The 14580-nt window shown below is 49.2% G+C and overlaps 1 protein-coding gene across 7 annotated transcripts in view; it reads right to left on the bottom strand.

The window, feature by feature from the left end:
* Positions 1-14580, bottom strand: part of CTBP2 (C-terminal binding protein 2) — a 162639-nt gene that overhangs the window by 40998 nt on the left and 107061 nt on the right. For all 7 annotated transcript variants that reach the window (XM_060098430.1, XM_060098428.1, XM_060098433.1 and 4 more), the window contains one exon: positions 11167-11326. In XM_060098430.1, coding sequence (XP_059954413.1) covers positions 11167-11224 — 58 coding nt within the window. In that variant the 5' untranslated portion in view covers positions 11225-11326. The remainder of the gene's footprint in view (positions 1-11166; positions 11327-14580) is intronic.

Here is a 14580-nt window from a genome sequence, read left to right as displayed (position 1 = left end):
CAGAATTCTAGCAAGCTTGGCCTGGCTCAGATCTCGTGGATCATTTTCCATGTACCCATGGATTAAGATTTTACATAGCCCTCCGGGGACTTTAGGTGCAATAATGCAAAGAACAGAAGTTATTTAGATAGAGGAAAGCTCCACATAGGAGCATTAAAATATTTTCTTAAACATACAGACAGGTCCCCGAGAAGCACCACCACAGATTGGACCGGTATCTTCCAACTGCAGGTTCCATGACAAAGAATTCACAACGAAAACAAAAGCTGGGAATCGTGAGGCTACAAGGGCTGTGTGCAGTTAGAACGTTAAAAAATGGGACAATTTGCATATTTGCAGCCATTAAACTTGAGTGTTTCGTCTTCACCCATATGTCCCTCAACCTAAGATGCAACTAGAATCCTTAGCTAAAGAGAATTAACTGTTTAAAGAAGAATTTTTTTTTTTGAATGAGGAATACTGAAAATTTACTGTGAGGAGGAAAGTGGGTACAAATCCATTTCCGGGAACTAGAGGCACACGGTAACGCAAGACAGTTTAAAAGGGCAGTGCCCCCTCATCCTGAGCAGTACATATTAAACTTTGGGACAAGCTCTGTTTAAACCAATGTTACTCCCCAAAGAGCACTGGTCCCCAAAAGCCAGAGCTCTGTGACCCCCAACTGACTACTGAGGAGGAACTGGCCCAGGCACTGCCTGGGGACACAGCACAGGGACCCCAGTCTGCTGCTGGAACACAAACCATGGCCTCTATTTCTGACCCCAAAATGCCAATAGGGCCTCAAGTGAACTGGGAAAAAGCCCTGGCAGATGGCAAAGAGACTCAAATCCTCCCCCAGTCCCCTCCGTCTCCTAGGATGCATGACAGGAAAAAAAGAGAAAAATGAACGAGCCACACTGCAAAACGCTGGGTTTCCATGTATGAAAGCAGCCTGCTGGTGCCAATTTCTCTAATTCCTCTGCTGGCACATTTGCCATCATGGGCTGAAAGGCCCAGGCAGAGGTGACAGAGGCAACGGGCCTGGCCACAAACAAGACAATATTTACACGTCCCACCGATAGCCTGAGGATGTGTTCACTTAGAAGATACATCAAGAAGGACAGGAAAACGTTAGAGCCCCAAACTCAATGGAAACAGCACTATCTGGTTACAGCAGATCCCTTCCCGGCTCTCTTGGGCAGACGGGTTTTCTCTTTGGGGCACTGTTCAGAGCCAGGCGCAGCTTCCTCGCCTCCGGAAAGGGGAGGGTGGAGAAAGATGGGGCAGTCTCGGCGGTAACCCTTCTAAAAAGGACGACAAGCAGACAAGACTGTGTGAGAACAAGTCTGGTCTACGCATCAGGCGGGACACACCTTCACCCCAGAAAAGACACTAACCTGATGACCTCTCCGGCAGCTCCAGCCCACGCTGGCCTTGTCACCCCCCCTCCTGCCGGTCTTGGCTCTTTTGGCCAAGAGGGGCCTTTGAGGCCTCCTAGTGGGGGTTCCATCCCATTGTCGCTTTCCCTGCCACCTCCCTCCTTCCACCACTGGTCAGAGAACACGGCTAGCTGGGCAGGCAGGGCTGCAGCGGTCCTGCCTGACCCTTCGAGGTGACCAGAAAACAGGGCACCTTTGACATCATCTTTTCCTTGCAGGATCCTCATTAGAGGGCTCCAACATTTGTTCAGTCTGTACCAGGCCTTGTTCTGGGTGTTTTGGCCATAAACGATTCTACAGGCAGGAATGATTATGTCACATCCCAGGTGCTGGGATGCAGAGCTTAGGTACCGGGCCCAGGGCCACGGTGCACAGGACCCAGCTCAAACTCCAAAAGCCAACGCTCTGCTTTCTGGAATTCCCTGCGCCGACCTGGAGTAACAGTCCTGCTGGTGCTGGACAAGGGGAACCTCTTTAACAAAGTAATTCTGTTATTTTCCTAAGGTTTCCCCAAACCCCCAATATAAAGGTCACTTATAAAATTAACCACTTGAGTATCAGAAAGTAACTCCTAAATAGACAATTGCCTCAACTTCTCGAAACGAGGTGCAGTGGGCCCTTGCCAGAGTCAGGGCCCCCAGACTTGAGCCAACAGATGGCACCAGCCTAAGGCGTCATCAGTATTATACCATCTCGATGCTTCCTTTTTCTTCCTTCCTGTCATAAAGAAACACAACATGGGGTGGAGTTAATGCTACAAAACGTCACTTGTGGTGCAGACGTGTCCCTTCAGAAGTTATCTGTGCCGAATCTTTTTGCAGCGGGGTGGCTGTTGGTAACTCACCCAGAGTACGGATGAACTGAAGCAGTTCGAGCCCTCCACTTCAGCAGGACTACCTAAGAGCATGGCCCCTAAGAAACGAGGAGCAGGTTTTTGAGAAGGTGAGAAGGTGTAATGCCAGGGCAGAACAGCAGTGAGCAGAAGAAGCTTCAGGGAGGCGTCACCCTCCACCCCAGAACCAGGAGGCCCAGGCTCGTTTCCATCAATTTCCGACCCATTCTGCTTGGAAGCCACCCAAACTCACGCAGCCTCAGCTTTGCAATCCGCCAAATATTATGACAGATGTTTTCCTGTGTTAGGTAAAAACACCTGTAACTGGACTTGCACTTTTCTAAACACACTGGCAGATTTTTTTTTTTTTTTTAAAGCTCATGCAGTCTTTAGGAAAGGGCTGATTTTCTGAAAAATCTCGTGTTGACTAAATAAAGCGAGATGGGACCAATTTCTGAAAGATTAATGAGTCTCTCAGACTTAACTTTTTAATCCTGCAAAGAGTCTCACTACAGAAAATTGCATAAAGGAAAAAGCCATCTTCTGAAAACTGAGGAACAGGCAATCCAAATTCTCTTGCAGACAAAATAAACCCAAGGTAAAGCTGATCCTATAGAATCATCTGAACGGGAACCACAAGGCTATAAGCAACATCCCCCCAAAGCCGATGGTTGAATTCCCTGGGCAACATAAGGCATCAATTCACAACTGTAGAGACCTGAAAACTCTGAGATGACCTAGACAGTTCCAGAAAAGCAGGGAAGGAAATCCAGGAGGCGGACGACCATCCATCCCTTCCACCGAGCAGTCCTCGGGCAGATTGCCCACAAGCATTTCATGTTCTGATCAACACGATGACCTGGGAAATTGCCTGAAAAGAATGGGAAATAGAAGGACTGCTCTGGGGTCTAGTCCTCACTTCTTTCTTTAAAACAAACAAAATAATAACAACAATCAGGCATATGGTGGACTCAGCAAATCTCAAGGCCAGACTCACATGAAGGTCACTGGGTCTAACTGCCTGTCCCCTGACAGCTGTGTTGTTTCTGCCGGCCTGGTGGCAAGGGATACTTACCCCTTTCTTAGGAGGAGACTGGAGCATTACTTGGCCGGCCTTCCCTGTGCCGGACCAACACTAGTCTGAGGTTTTCCATCCCCTGGCTCTCCAGTCCTTGGGGCCAAGAGCCCAAGGCAGCTCTGAAAGCAAAGGCGGAAATAAGAAAGCCCCTGAGATGCCTCCCTGCGCCTGCTGTTTGCCAGGATGAAGCCGCTGCAGCGCCCTCGCCCTCTGCCCCCCACGGGGCAGCATCTCCTGGGGGACACTGCTGAGGTTAGTGGGTTATACTCTGTTTTCCGGCAGAGACGGCCAAAAATAGGCCCATGACATCCCACTTCCTACTTTTAAATGTGTACAGGCTGTGTTGGGTTTTTGTTTCTGTCAAGTGCTTTAGAATTTATGTTTAAAAACAGCTTTCTGCCTTTAAAAAAGTTTTCCTTCCTCCTGTCCCCACAGTGTCCCCTACCAAAGCAACTTACTTGGCTAGTCTGAATCAGAGAGGGGGACATAAACCCCAAGTACACTAGTAAAACAGCAAATAGGGTCTGGCAGGGCTTTAAGACAGCCTCCGTCTATCTAAGTGACGTGAGTACAGAAACAACATTAGCATAACCGACCAGGTATTTCAGGGATCCCAGGATCGACGCAGCATCAGAGGCTCTCGGATGCAGGCTTTGGACTCCTAGTTTCCAACCTGGAGCGGGAGGATTTACCTCATCAGCACAACCCTCCAGAGAAAACCCAAGCCGCGAGGTGGGGCCTTGCAACCAAATGGGCTGCCCTCTGAACAGTCCCAGGCCTCCCATAACTCACGATTTAGCCATTTTCAGTGAAAACAAAGGCTTGCGCATCGCTCCTGACTTGATTTCTTGACTAGATGATAAAACTTAATGAGAGCCGCATTATGAAAATCAGGCTTGATTCCCACATGTTATGGGATTAAAAAGTCTCTTTAATGGCATGTTTTGAATGTGCCGGTGAAGCAGAAAGTGTGAGCTGAGACCCCAGGTCGGACGCAGGGCCTGGGCAAAGCACAGGGCAGAATCTACCTGCAAAGGCTTTCCTGGATCCTTGACAGCACTGGGCACAAAGTCCGCCTCCGGCTGGTGCTCAGTGACCTCTGCTTCCCTCCAATAACAGCTCTTCCTGCAAAGTCTCAGCATCTCAGGTGACCCCTGACTCCCCCTTGACGTTGCCACTCTCACCCCAACACACTCCTGTGTCATGACCCCTCATCTCTGTTGGGTTCCGAATATCAGGAATGGATTCCTCTCACCTTGGTTGACGCCCCAGTCATTTCCACCCGCCAGGGTCCACCTCAAATAACCCACCTCCAGGAAGCTTCCTCAATCCCCCGCTGTCTCTCTGTCCCCAGTCCAAAGAAATCTGCCACCTATCAAAGGTGAGAGTACCCAAAAATCCAGGGCATGAATCCACTTGCAGAGACGTCCCATGGTTTTCTCACTAAGGTGGCAGGGCCCTGTCCCCTCCTGACATGTCCTCCCTGCATTCATCATGTGCTCATCTGTTTGACTCACGGGTTGTAAACACTGACCTGTAGAACAGGACTCTGTACAAGGAACAGGACTTGGTGGCAACAACCAATCTTCGCCCTCAAGGAGAGTATGTTGTGATGGAGAAAAGGACAGGGGTGCACACGACCACCAGGGAGCCCCGACCCACGGCCGCCCCAGCCTCTGAGCCCAGGTCCAGGCCGAAGCAAGCACAGCCCTCACTTGCAAGGACCTGGGCACAGTGGGCATTCAGCAGAGACAGCAGAGGAAGAGGACAGCCCCCAACGTCCGACACTGCCTGGCAGGGACCCACACTGTCCCGGCCCACAGCGCTGCTTCTCACCTGGGCCCTGATCGTACAGTAAGAAGATGGGCTTTAAAGACCTTCTGAGGATAAGAAAGGACTGATGGTCCACGCTGTCTGTTTCACCCATTCCAGGGTGCGAACAGGAAGGGAGGACCCTCTGGGCACATACATCTTTCCAACCAGGACTTGGGAAACAAGCTGATGGGTGTTCCAGACCCTCTGATGCCCACGCAAGAAGGACAGGAAGTGTGGAGACGGCAGTGAGGAGGTGCGCAGCGATGCCCAAAACATGCTCCCCCGGCTACTGCACAGCCCCACTGCTGGTACCCAGGAGGTTATTCCCCGGACCTGGAAGGGGAGCCCGCATTTCAAAAGGGCTGCCCGAGGCCTCTCTGGAGACGGAGGGCACGCCTGAGCTCCAGAGCAAGGGAGTTAATCAATGTTCAGGATGCTCATCAAAAAATGGTTTGGCGAGCTGAGTATAAATCAGTCAGGACAGGAGGCTCACTCCACGCCTGTCATCTGTAAGGTTCTGGAAAAGGGATCAGAGGGCGGGAAGCTGGCAGCAAAGTGCATCTTGGAGTTCTGGCAACACAGTCACCCCAAACGCTTGTGATTAGGTTGAGCTGTGTGGGACAGCCTCTGAATTCACGTGGGGCACCATTTGCGGGCCTCCAGCTCTGCAAAGCCAGGTCGCTCTGCTGTCCTCAGACCTACTCTGACAAAGGAGGCTTGGCCTGGAGGTGTTGGAACCCTGGTTCCTGTGAGGTGTTCGTTAGGCCTGGAGCAGACCTCTTTCCTCAAGGTTGCAAATGACCAAAATGAAACGCACCCAGAGCAAGGCAGACGAGGCAGGCAGCTCACACTCGGGAGGCGTGATCCCAAAGGCCACAGAGACAGGTGTCACCCACCTGGGGGAGAGCATGACCCTCCCCAGTGGGCGCTCCCCGGTGGGCGCGAGAGCCAGAGCAACAGCCGCAAAACAAAACCCAGACACTGACAAACACCCACACCCAGCCATGGAGTAAAGTCACCACACCCCAAACCCCAAAGTGGAAACAGAGCAGCCTTAACAGGCTGCTTTTAAAAATGTGGGGAGTTTAAAAAAATCCACCAACTGAGGTGAGAGCCCATCGGCAAATCAACAAGTGCAAAGAATCTGCATTTCACAGATGAGGAACAATGGAGAAATAATACAACATGGAACCTGACTCTCATCTGCAGAAAGCTGAAGGCCAGGTGTGGGTACTCGATGGACCCAATCCCTAGGTGACAGCGGGAACCCCAGGGGAGGGGCCGCTCTCCAAATTTATCTTAAAACCAGGGCCCGATAAGACAAAATATGGATATTTATCCCTCACAAACAATGTCTATGAAGTTTCAACTTGACCATTCCCCCTGCCTTTTCTGATCCTTTGCCTGAGCACAACGTAGCTTCATTATATTCATTTATACTACAGAGTTTTTAAGTCATGTCTGGTTGACTATTGTATATTTACATAGCTAATGTAATTATCACTAATCACATAATTACTGGAAATGTACATAATTGCCTGATCCAAACATATAATTATAATGTATAGCAACATTATGAATCCCATTTTTAAGATCTACATTTTGGGGCTATTTAAAGACATTTATTAGAAATAATCGTGGACTGCCTATAGATGGTCTCGACGCTGTTTCTTGGTAAGGTGCTCCGAGTGCTTTAGAAAACAAAACAAGTAGTGATTCTATAATGCATTTTCTTTTAAGACAGGTGAAACAAAAAGCATACAAATAAAAGACAAAATTATTCTGGCCTGAGTCTATAGATTATGCTCTTCCCGTGGGGAAATACAGTTCAATCCTGCCCTGTGGGCTCTGATGGGTGTGAGCCAGGCAATGAGATCCGCCCCCCAACCCCAGTCCTCCCAGCAGGGAGCATTCAGCTGGCCTGGACACCCTCCCCACTCCCACCACCTCGACGACCTAGAAGCTCTTAGACAGCAACTTTGCTTCTTGAATATTCTGGGACCACGAATGAACTTTGTTGGGGGAACGGTCCACTGAGACATACTTTCACAATGGCAAGCTCATCCCATTAAGAAGAGCACAATGACACTGGGAAAAAAGTTTTCTTCCACCTCAGCCCTGCAGCATTTTCTGACTTTTCTCGCCCTCTTGGGGACAAAGATTCCCAGGATTTATAACTATGTGTTTAATAGACACCGGTTTATTAGACAATTTAATTGACAATAGAGGTTGGCCTCTATTTCTCCCACATCCATCCAACCAACCCGCTCCATCTTCCTCACCCCCTTTTATTCCCTGTTCTCATGAGAACATCCCGAAGGTAAGGAATGTTGAATTCGACTGTTTATTTAAAAGGAGGTTCATATCATTTCTTTTTTTCCTGCAGAGGAAAGAAGTCCTCTCCTGAATTATGTGCTGAAGGGGACTGATTACAGCTCAGCTGATATAATCCTCAGGACCATTTTCCCACACATATGAGACATTCAAACAAAATGAAGTAAGATGAAATATCTACTTTTTTTCCAAATTACCTTTTCAAAAGCAACAGGAAAGGATGGTGTTTAGTGATTGATTGTACCATAACACACAATAAGGTGTTGTAACAAAAAGTCATCAGCAAGCCCATTGTGGTATATTACAGTTCTACAAACCTAGGCTCCAGAAAAAGCTTTTCTGGGTTACTTTCGCAGTGATGAGGGATAGCAAGCCCTCTTCTCTGGCCAACAAATACTTGGGGCAAATCAAACCAGCGCTGCCATGATGCAGTTACGTATTAAAACTCTCTGACTGGTGCAACTCATAAATGCAATATTTCAATTATGCCAGCAAACTAAACACAGGGGAAAACCAAGACCTACATCGTACAACAAAAAGAAGAGACTGCCATTTGGTCTGACCAGTCTATCAGCAGACTGTGCTCCATAAAACCTTTACACAACAGCACTCTAGGATTATTTTAGATCAGCCATCAGGAAAGAGCAGAGAACAAACACAAATATCAAAACAGAAGAATTGCTTTAAGAAAAAAATCTGGCTTTTAAGTCAGCTTGAAAGACCATTATTCTGACGGAGTTGGATGGAGTCCCGAAGACTTCGGGGGGCGAGAAGCAAAGCTATCCTCTGTACTTTGCTTAATCTCGAGCAGAAACATCCCCTTAGAGGCGCAAAGGTGCAGACAGATTCTGGGCACATGAAGATTGATTGACCGGGTCACAAGGGGACTGCGGTTCAGAAGGAAGAGACCCCAAGGGCTGCTGTGGAAGGTTTCAGCGAGGAAGGGACTGGGCCTTGGGAGGCAGGTAGGGATTCTGGAAGCAGTCCTGGCACAGGGGTGATGCCCAGATCCCACCACACTGGCTCAGCTGGAGAAAAAAGGTTCATTTTTGGGGTGGGGTGGGGGAGTAGACCCTGGAGGGCATCAGAAGCCTTGTCTGGCTTGGGACCCAAAGCCAGGGATTTGCACTGGGGTTAGCAGCAGGCGGGAGGGAAGAACTTGAAGGAACATGTGTTCCCACCAACCCAAGAGCACGAAGACAGATTTCCTACAAGCCTGGAGCGGAGCAGGGCAGCTTCATGCTTTTAATCATAAAACAGAAACAAAAAGAGAGAGAGAGAGAGACAGGAAGTCCTGGGGGTGTGGGCGGTGGGAAGGAGAGAAGTGTTTGCTGAGCTTGCTGGACTTCCAAGGAGAACATTCAAGAACAGTTAGTTCAGGTTTACAGAACAGAGACTGGTGAGCATCCAAAGCCAGGGATGGAGGTGTGTGAGGCTTTCAGGAGGGAGAAATAACGGAATCCACGTGCCGATTCAAGGGCAAGCCCAAATACCGAAGAGCAGACTGCCTGGGTGCCTGGGTGCAAATCACCGACCGCTCTGTACCTCGCTGGTAGCACCTGGGAAACGGATGTCCTGACCATGAAAGGCACTAAACCAGCTTATAAATACAAGGAGCACCAATGAAGCATCTTGGAACAGCTGTTAGACGTCATGGGACACCAAGTGAATGTTTGGGATCATGGATTGTAAATTACACTTGAGTAACTTTGGATTATAAATTACACTTGAGTAACTTTATGTCATGCGTGTAGCTTGATAGTGGCTATTGAGAAATTAAAGATAAAACAAACCACTGAAACTGTCTCAGGAACACCGTTCATGGATAAAGGAGATGCTGGAATTTGTTATAAAAACTACGCTGGGGACTGGTGAACCATGCCTGGGAGAGAGGGTGCGAAAGAACCGCCAATGGTTTTGCTGTCACCAACCACCCTGGACAAGGAGAGGAAAGGCCCCTGGTGCTTCAATCCCATTCTCGTCTCAGATGTGCTACCTCTAGATAAATACTGGGGTTGGGGGTGGGGCCCCATAGACATTCCTGATACTAACCTTGGAAAGTTGATCCACTAGGGCTTTCTGGAATGGGGACTCAGTACCAGAAATGAAGCACCTTTCCACAGGAGGGCAGAAGTACAATTAAAAAAACCCCAAACAATCAGGTGACCCCAGGTTGTGGGACATGGTACAAACCTACTGGCTTGGGCTCTTCAATGATGTCAATGCTTCTGAAAGTCAAAAGGACCAGGGAATTATTTTAGACTAAGGAGACCAAAGAGACATGACACTAAATGCCACCTATACCCCTTGACTGGTTTCTGCACACAGGCAAACAAACCAGCTAAAACAGACGTGTGGGGGAGATGTGCATGTGCCATCTATGTTAGATAATGCTGTAATGAGGTCCAGTTTCCTGGGGGTGATGATGGTGGTGTGTTTAGGCAGGAAAGGAGCCTCTAATACATGCCATAGGTACTTAAGAATAAACTGCTGCACTACACATTTCTTTCAGATGGTTCTGGGAAAGTCCATCCATCCATCCTCCATCCATTCATACACACGTATCTCTATAAAAAGAAAGCAAGCGATAACAAATGTTATCAACTGGTAAATACAGCCGATGGGAATGTCAGTGTCCGTTGTACTATTCTATCAGTCTTTCTGTAGGTTTGAAATTTTTTTAATATTAAAAAAATAATAAATCCTTGAATCCCAAACCCGTTATACACTGCAGTAGAATCCCAGGGATGTGGAGGGACAGTCAGTGCTCCTAAATTCTTTTAGGTCGGAGCTGTTGCAGGGCAGACAGTCACACAGTAGAACACGCCTTTAATGCCTCCACACTGCTAGCTTGAGCCACATCTACAAACAATTCCATATGGACAGCTCCTGGGAGATGTTTTCCTGGGCCTGAGTGAGCTGGCCAACTGGTGTGCTAGCATATTCGGGGGTCGGGGGCGGGCTGCTGAGCCCCACCCCGCCCAGCGGCTCCCCTCCTGAGAGAAACCCTGCAGTGAGGTCACGGGTAACCACGCCAAGCCAAACCCAGCCAACAGCACGGACACCAGCCGGCTAGGAGCACTTCACGCCAAGCCCAGGTCCACTGGCGCTGGATTTCTAACCACTCCCTAACGAGGAGAGGACGGTGCTCAATCCACATCTCAGAGTTTTGTCCCCAGGTTTCCACTAGATTTTAATTGTTTATTTTTCCTTTCATGAATAAAACACTTCCAGACATTTTTCAAAGATACCAGGGACGTGAACAGATCATGACGGGCTACGCAGGGCTCCTGAGGAATATCTCAGAATTGCTGGTAAATCTTTTAATTCGAAACAGATAAAGTCCAGAAACTTCCGCAAGTTAAGGAAAAATAAAAAAAAGGATGGTCCTAATATGCAGTGTCTTTCTTGTGCAAAATGATCCTGGGACAAAATGGACCTCAGGGCCTGCTTCCCCCAACTTCCGTCCTAGCCCCACCCCTGCCCTGGAAGCGGGCCTCAGCCTACTTGAAGGTCAGGCGTACTGACCACGCCAAGGACACCACCAAGGACACTGGCAGAGGGTGTGGGACGGTGGGAGGTGCTGGGGGTGGGGTGTGGGTCGCAGCCTGGCTAGGAGACCAGGTGCAGGATTCCAGGGCGGGTCTACGCGTCTTTGGTGAAAAACCGCCAATCACGCTGGCTCTTACCTTCACAAATTCTGTCCAATCGCTGTCGCTTGACTTTGTGCTTATCCACAAGGGCCATTCTTTATCGAACTTTGCACCTCTCTGATTCAAAAGGCAAAGCGGTCCTCTAAGAACTTAGGGGCCCTCGCAGGAGTCTGCGGGCATTACGCCACTACGCGCCCTGAAACGAGGAGAAAAGAAGCCTTACTCTCTGGACACCCTGGGGGCAAGGACGACAGGTCATTCGGGCTTGGCTGCCACTTGCTACAAGGGGACCTGCCCTTGGGCGCTTGCTCTCCTCCTCAAATGCTGGAGATGGATTTGCTCCAGTCCATGGGACAGTCTCCCGCCTCTGAGGGAAGCACGCCAACACGCACAACTGTGTTTGGTTCCTGAAAGTGGTAAATGGAAGCATCTGGATCTCTTGCTTTTGACTTCGGGGCTGTAAACACCAATTACGGACCAGCCTGAGTCATAATACTTTGTACTCGAATGCCAGAGACCAAGCTATAGCCAGTGGGGCTGGTCCTGTACTTCTGTGAAACGCAGAGGGGAGGGGCAGAGTCACAGATCAACCCACACGTCCTAGGAGCACATCCCAGGGGCCTCTGGACCGAGATGCAGACACCCAGCTGCCACTACTCTCTCAAGGCCTTCTGCCTGGAGGTTCACAAAACCTTTCAAAACTGCCCTTTGGCCACTGCTCAGCACCACACAAGCCCCTTGCCCCACCGCCTGAGAACGGGGCAGGAAGGCATGCACCACCTAACCAAGGTTTGACCAGGGCCACCTCCCGGAGCCTTCCTTGCATCCAGAGGGAGCCACGGCTGGCATCGGCTGCCCCACACCCGTGGTGTTTCAGGCAGAGGAGGAAGGGTCTCCCATTGGGGTTGGGGTACTTGGGCCTCTCCAGAGGGAAATCCACATGCCACGCCACCTGAGAACTGGGGAGCCCAATTCGTGGAGAAAGTCGGGGCTGCGTGTTTGGGAGACCCTGACCTTCATTTCCTGTTCAGCCAATGTACCAGTTGAAGCCACAAATCATCACCTGTGACCCCCAAAAGTCCCACAGCTTTTGACTCATTACTGCAGTTATTCTAACAACAACAACTACTGCTACTTCTACTACCACACCCACACCCACACCCACACACAGAAAGTTGTCCTCAGTTATCCAGCAAATGAGGAGGGGGTTAGGAGACAAATGCGAGCGAGGCTCCAGGGTTAATAATGAGGATTATTATGTATGATCATCAGTTACGCAAAACGCTGGGAGTTACTTTATCAACGGTCCGGAATGCAGGTCCGACTATGAAAAGGTAGGCAACTTCCTGGAAGTTAATGACTAATTTCTCAGCAATGAGGCTGAAAAGATTTATGGCAATAATTATGTGATTTTTTTAAAAAGAGCTAGGGACAAAAAAAAAAGCACAATTTCTAATCACAGAAATAATTAATGCAACATCCAAGAGACACCAAACCCTTTCCAAACCTGGGATGTTCCCCACACCTGGAATGACCCTATTGGACAAGCGAGGAGATGAAGGCCGTCCTAAAGCAAGCCAGAGCAGCAGCGGGTTGATGGGGTAGGGTAGGCAGATTTCTAAAACTCTGGTTTCACTTTTGCTGGGCTTTATAAAAGGTAATCATGCAAAGGGGGGAAGGTGGTTTCTTACTGGTCAACTTGAGACAGACACACAGAGGAGCAGGACCTCTGATCCAAGGGTTTCTGTCCAAGAGAGACCCTCAGAGGCTGGCTGGCAATTTTGATTTGCTTGGGTCCCGGGCTCTGATCAGCGGACGGCCCCTCCTTGGTTCTGGCGTGGAGACAGACCCCGTGTTAGCCGCCACATCCGGGGAGAGAGAATTAATTAGTTAATATTTGTGAAGTGCCTTGGAGATGAGAAATGACAGCATTATCATCCGAGGCAAGACGGGCTTCACACCCTCCTCCTCCAATTCCCCAAGTGAGGCATAATCATTCTTTTTGCTTTCCTTTGAATTTTAATTTGTATAATTAGATGGCTTCCTGAAAAATTGATAAGTAGAATCTCGATTATGCAATCAAAGGAAAGATCAGGCATCAGCTTACACAAATTGTCTGCGTCCTATTATTTAAAAAAAAAAAGGCAACTGACTTGTATGTGTGACTTTGGGGAGTGGGCTGGGGTCTCTCTGTGGCTGGCCCTTCCACGGGGTCCCCTCCAGCTGCGGCACCCACCCCTGTCTCAGACTGGACATGCTGACAGAGCATCCAGAGTCGTGAGGTCACCGGGCGGAGCCTGGTTTGGACTTTACAGCAGTGACCACGGACTAATTCATGTAGTCTCAATGCCCTCCCCTCAATCGATCCTTCCCCGCCCCAATATTTCTTTTTAAGCAAGAATGTGTCCATGTATGTGACATTTTCCTCCTTGGTCCTCTGAAGGAGCGAGCTGTTTACCAGGACTTAATTAACATGACACAGGGACAGGCCCTTCTCAGAGCTGAGCTGCACGCAGCGTCCATGGCTGGTGTCCACGCCGAGAATGCCGGCACCCTGCTATCCACACTGGCCCTGGGAGCCCTCAGCGGGGCCCCCTAGCGGAAGCCCACCTCTGCCTTTACTTTACACCAGTCTCCACTCATAAATCACGAACTTTTTGCCACTGAAATTATCACTACTATCATCCATTGACACTATCTGGTCAGTGTTTAACCACAAATAGATAAAGGTCCACACAGGGAAGAAAAAGCAGAGGGGGATGTGTTACACTGTCTCACTTTGACTGAAATTGTAAACCTCCACACCATCTTTGTGGGCGGCAAGAGAGTTCTAGAACCTACGTGCAAAATGACTGTGCCTTAGCAGGCTCCATGTCTGTACAATGCAGATGATGGTGCTTACGTTCCAAAGCGGCCCTGAGGATCAGAGGAGAACACGCAGGAAAACGTCTGGTGCCCGACAGCAGGCCTCTAAGAACCACTCGTGCCCTCCTCTGGTGAGAGGCCCCCTTGGATGCGGGCGCCGGTCACACAGGAGCAACCCTCCTGCCGAGGCTGGAGGTAAACCTCCGGGGAAACTCAGGAAAGGTCAAAAGGCAATTCAGGTCTTTTCACAAGCAGGAAGGGTGTACCGCTGACCAACCTGACAAGAAAAAAACACTACCTTCTCTCCCAAAAGAGAGATACTAAAATCACAGGGCAAACCACAGAAAGGTCTACCTAAAGTTCTGTTAGCTTGAAATGAGCGGTGTGATCTAGGGCTGAAAGATTTGGTGTCAGGGAATTCAACTTATTTCAGAAGGGGAAAGATGCTTGCATAAGAAAGCTACTTAGAGATTCTTGATTACTAGAAAGAAGATACAGGTATGGAGGATTTGTCCACTTGTGGGCTTCAAAAAGAAGCCTGAGAGATAAGAAAAGGGAGAACAAAAGGGAAGACTTCATTTTACA

This window comes from Mesoplodon densirostris, chromosome 1, assembly GCF_025265405.1.
Source record: "Mesoplodon densirostris isolate mMesDen1 chromosome 1, mMesDen1 primary haplotype, whole genome shotgun sequence".
Lineage (NCBI taxonomy): Eukaryota > Metazoa > Chordata > Mammalia > Artiodactyla > Ziphiidae > Mesoplodon > Mesoplodon densirostris.
This window is presented reverse-complemented; position numbering and strand designations above follow the sequence as displayed.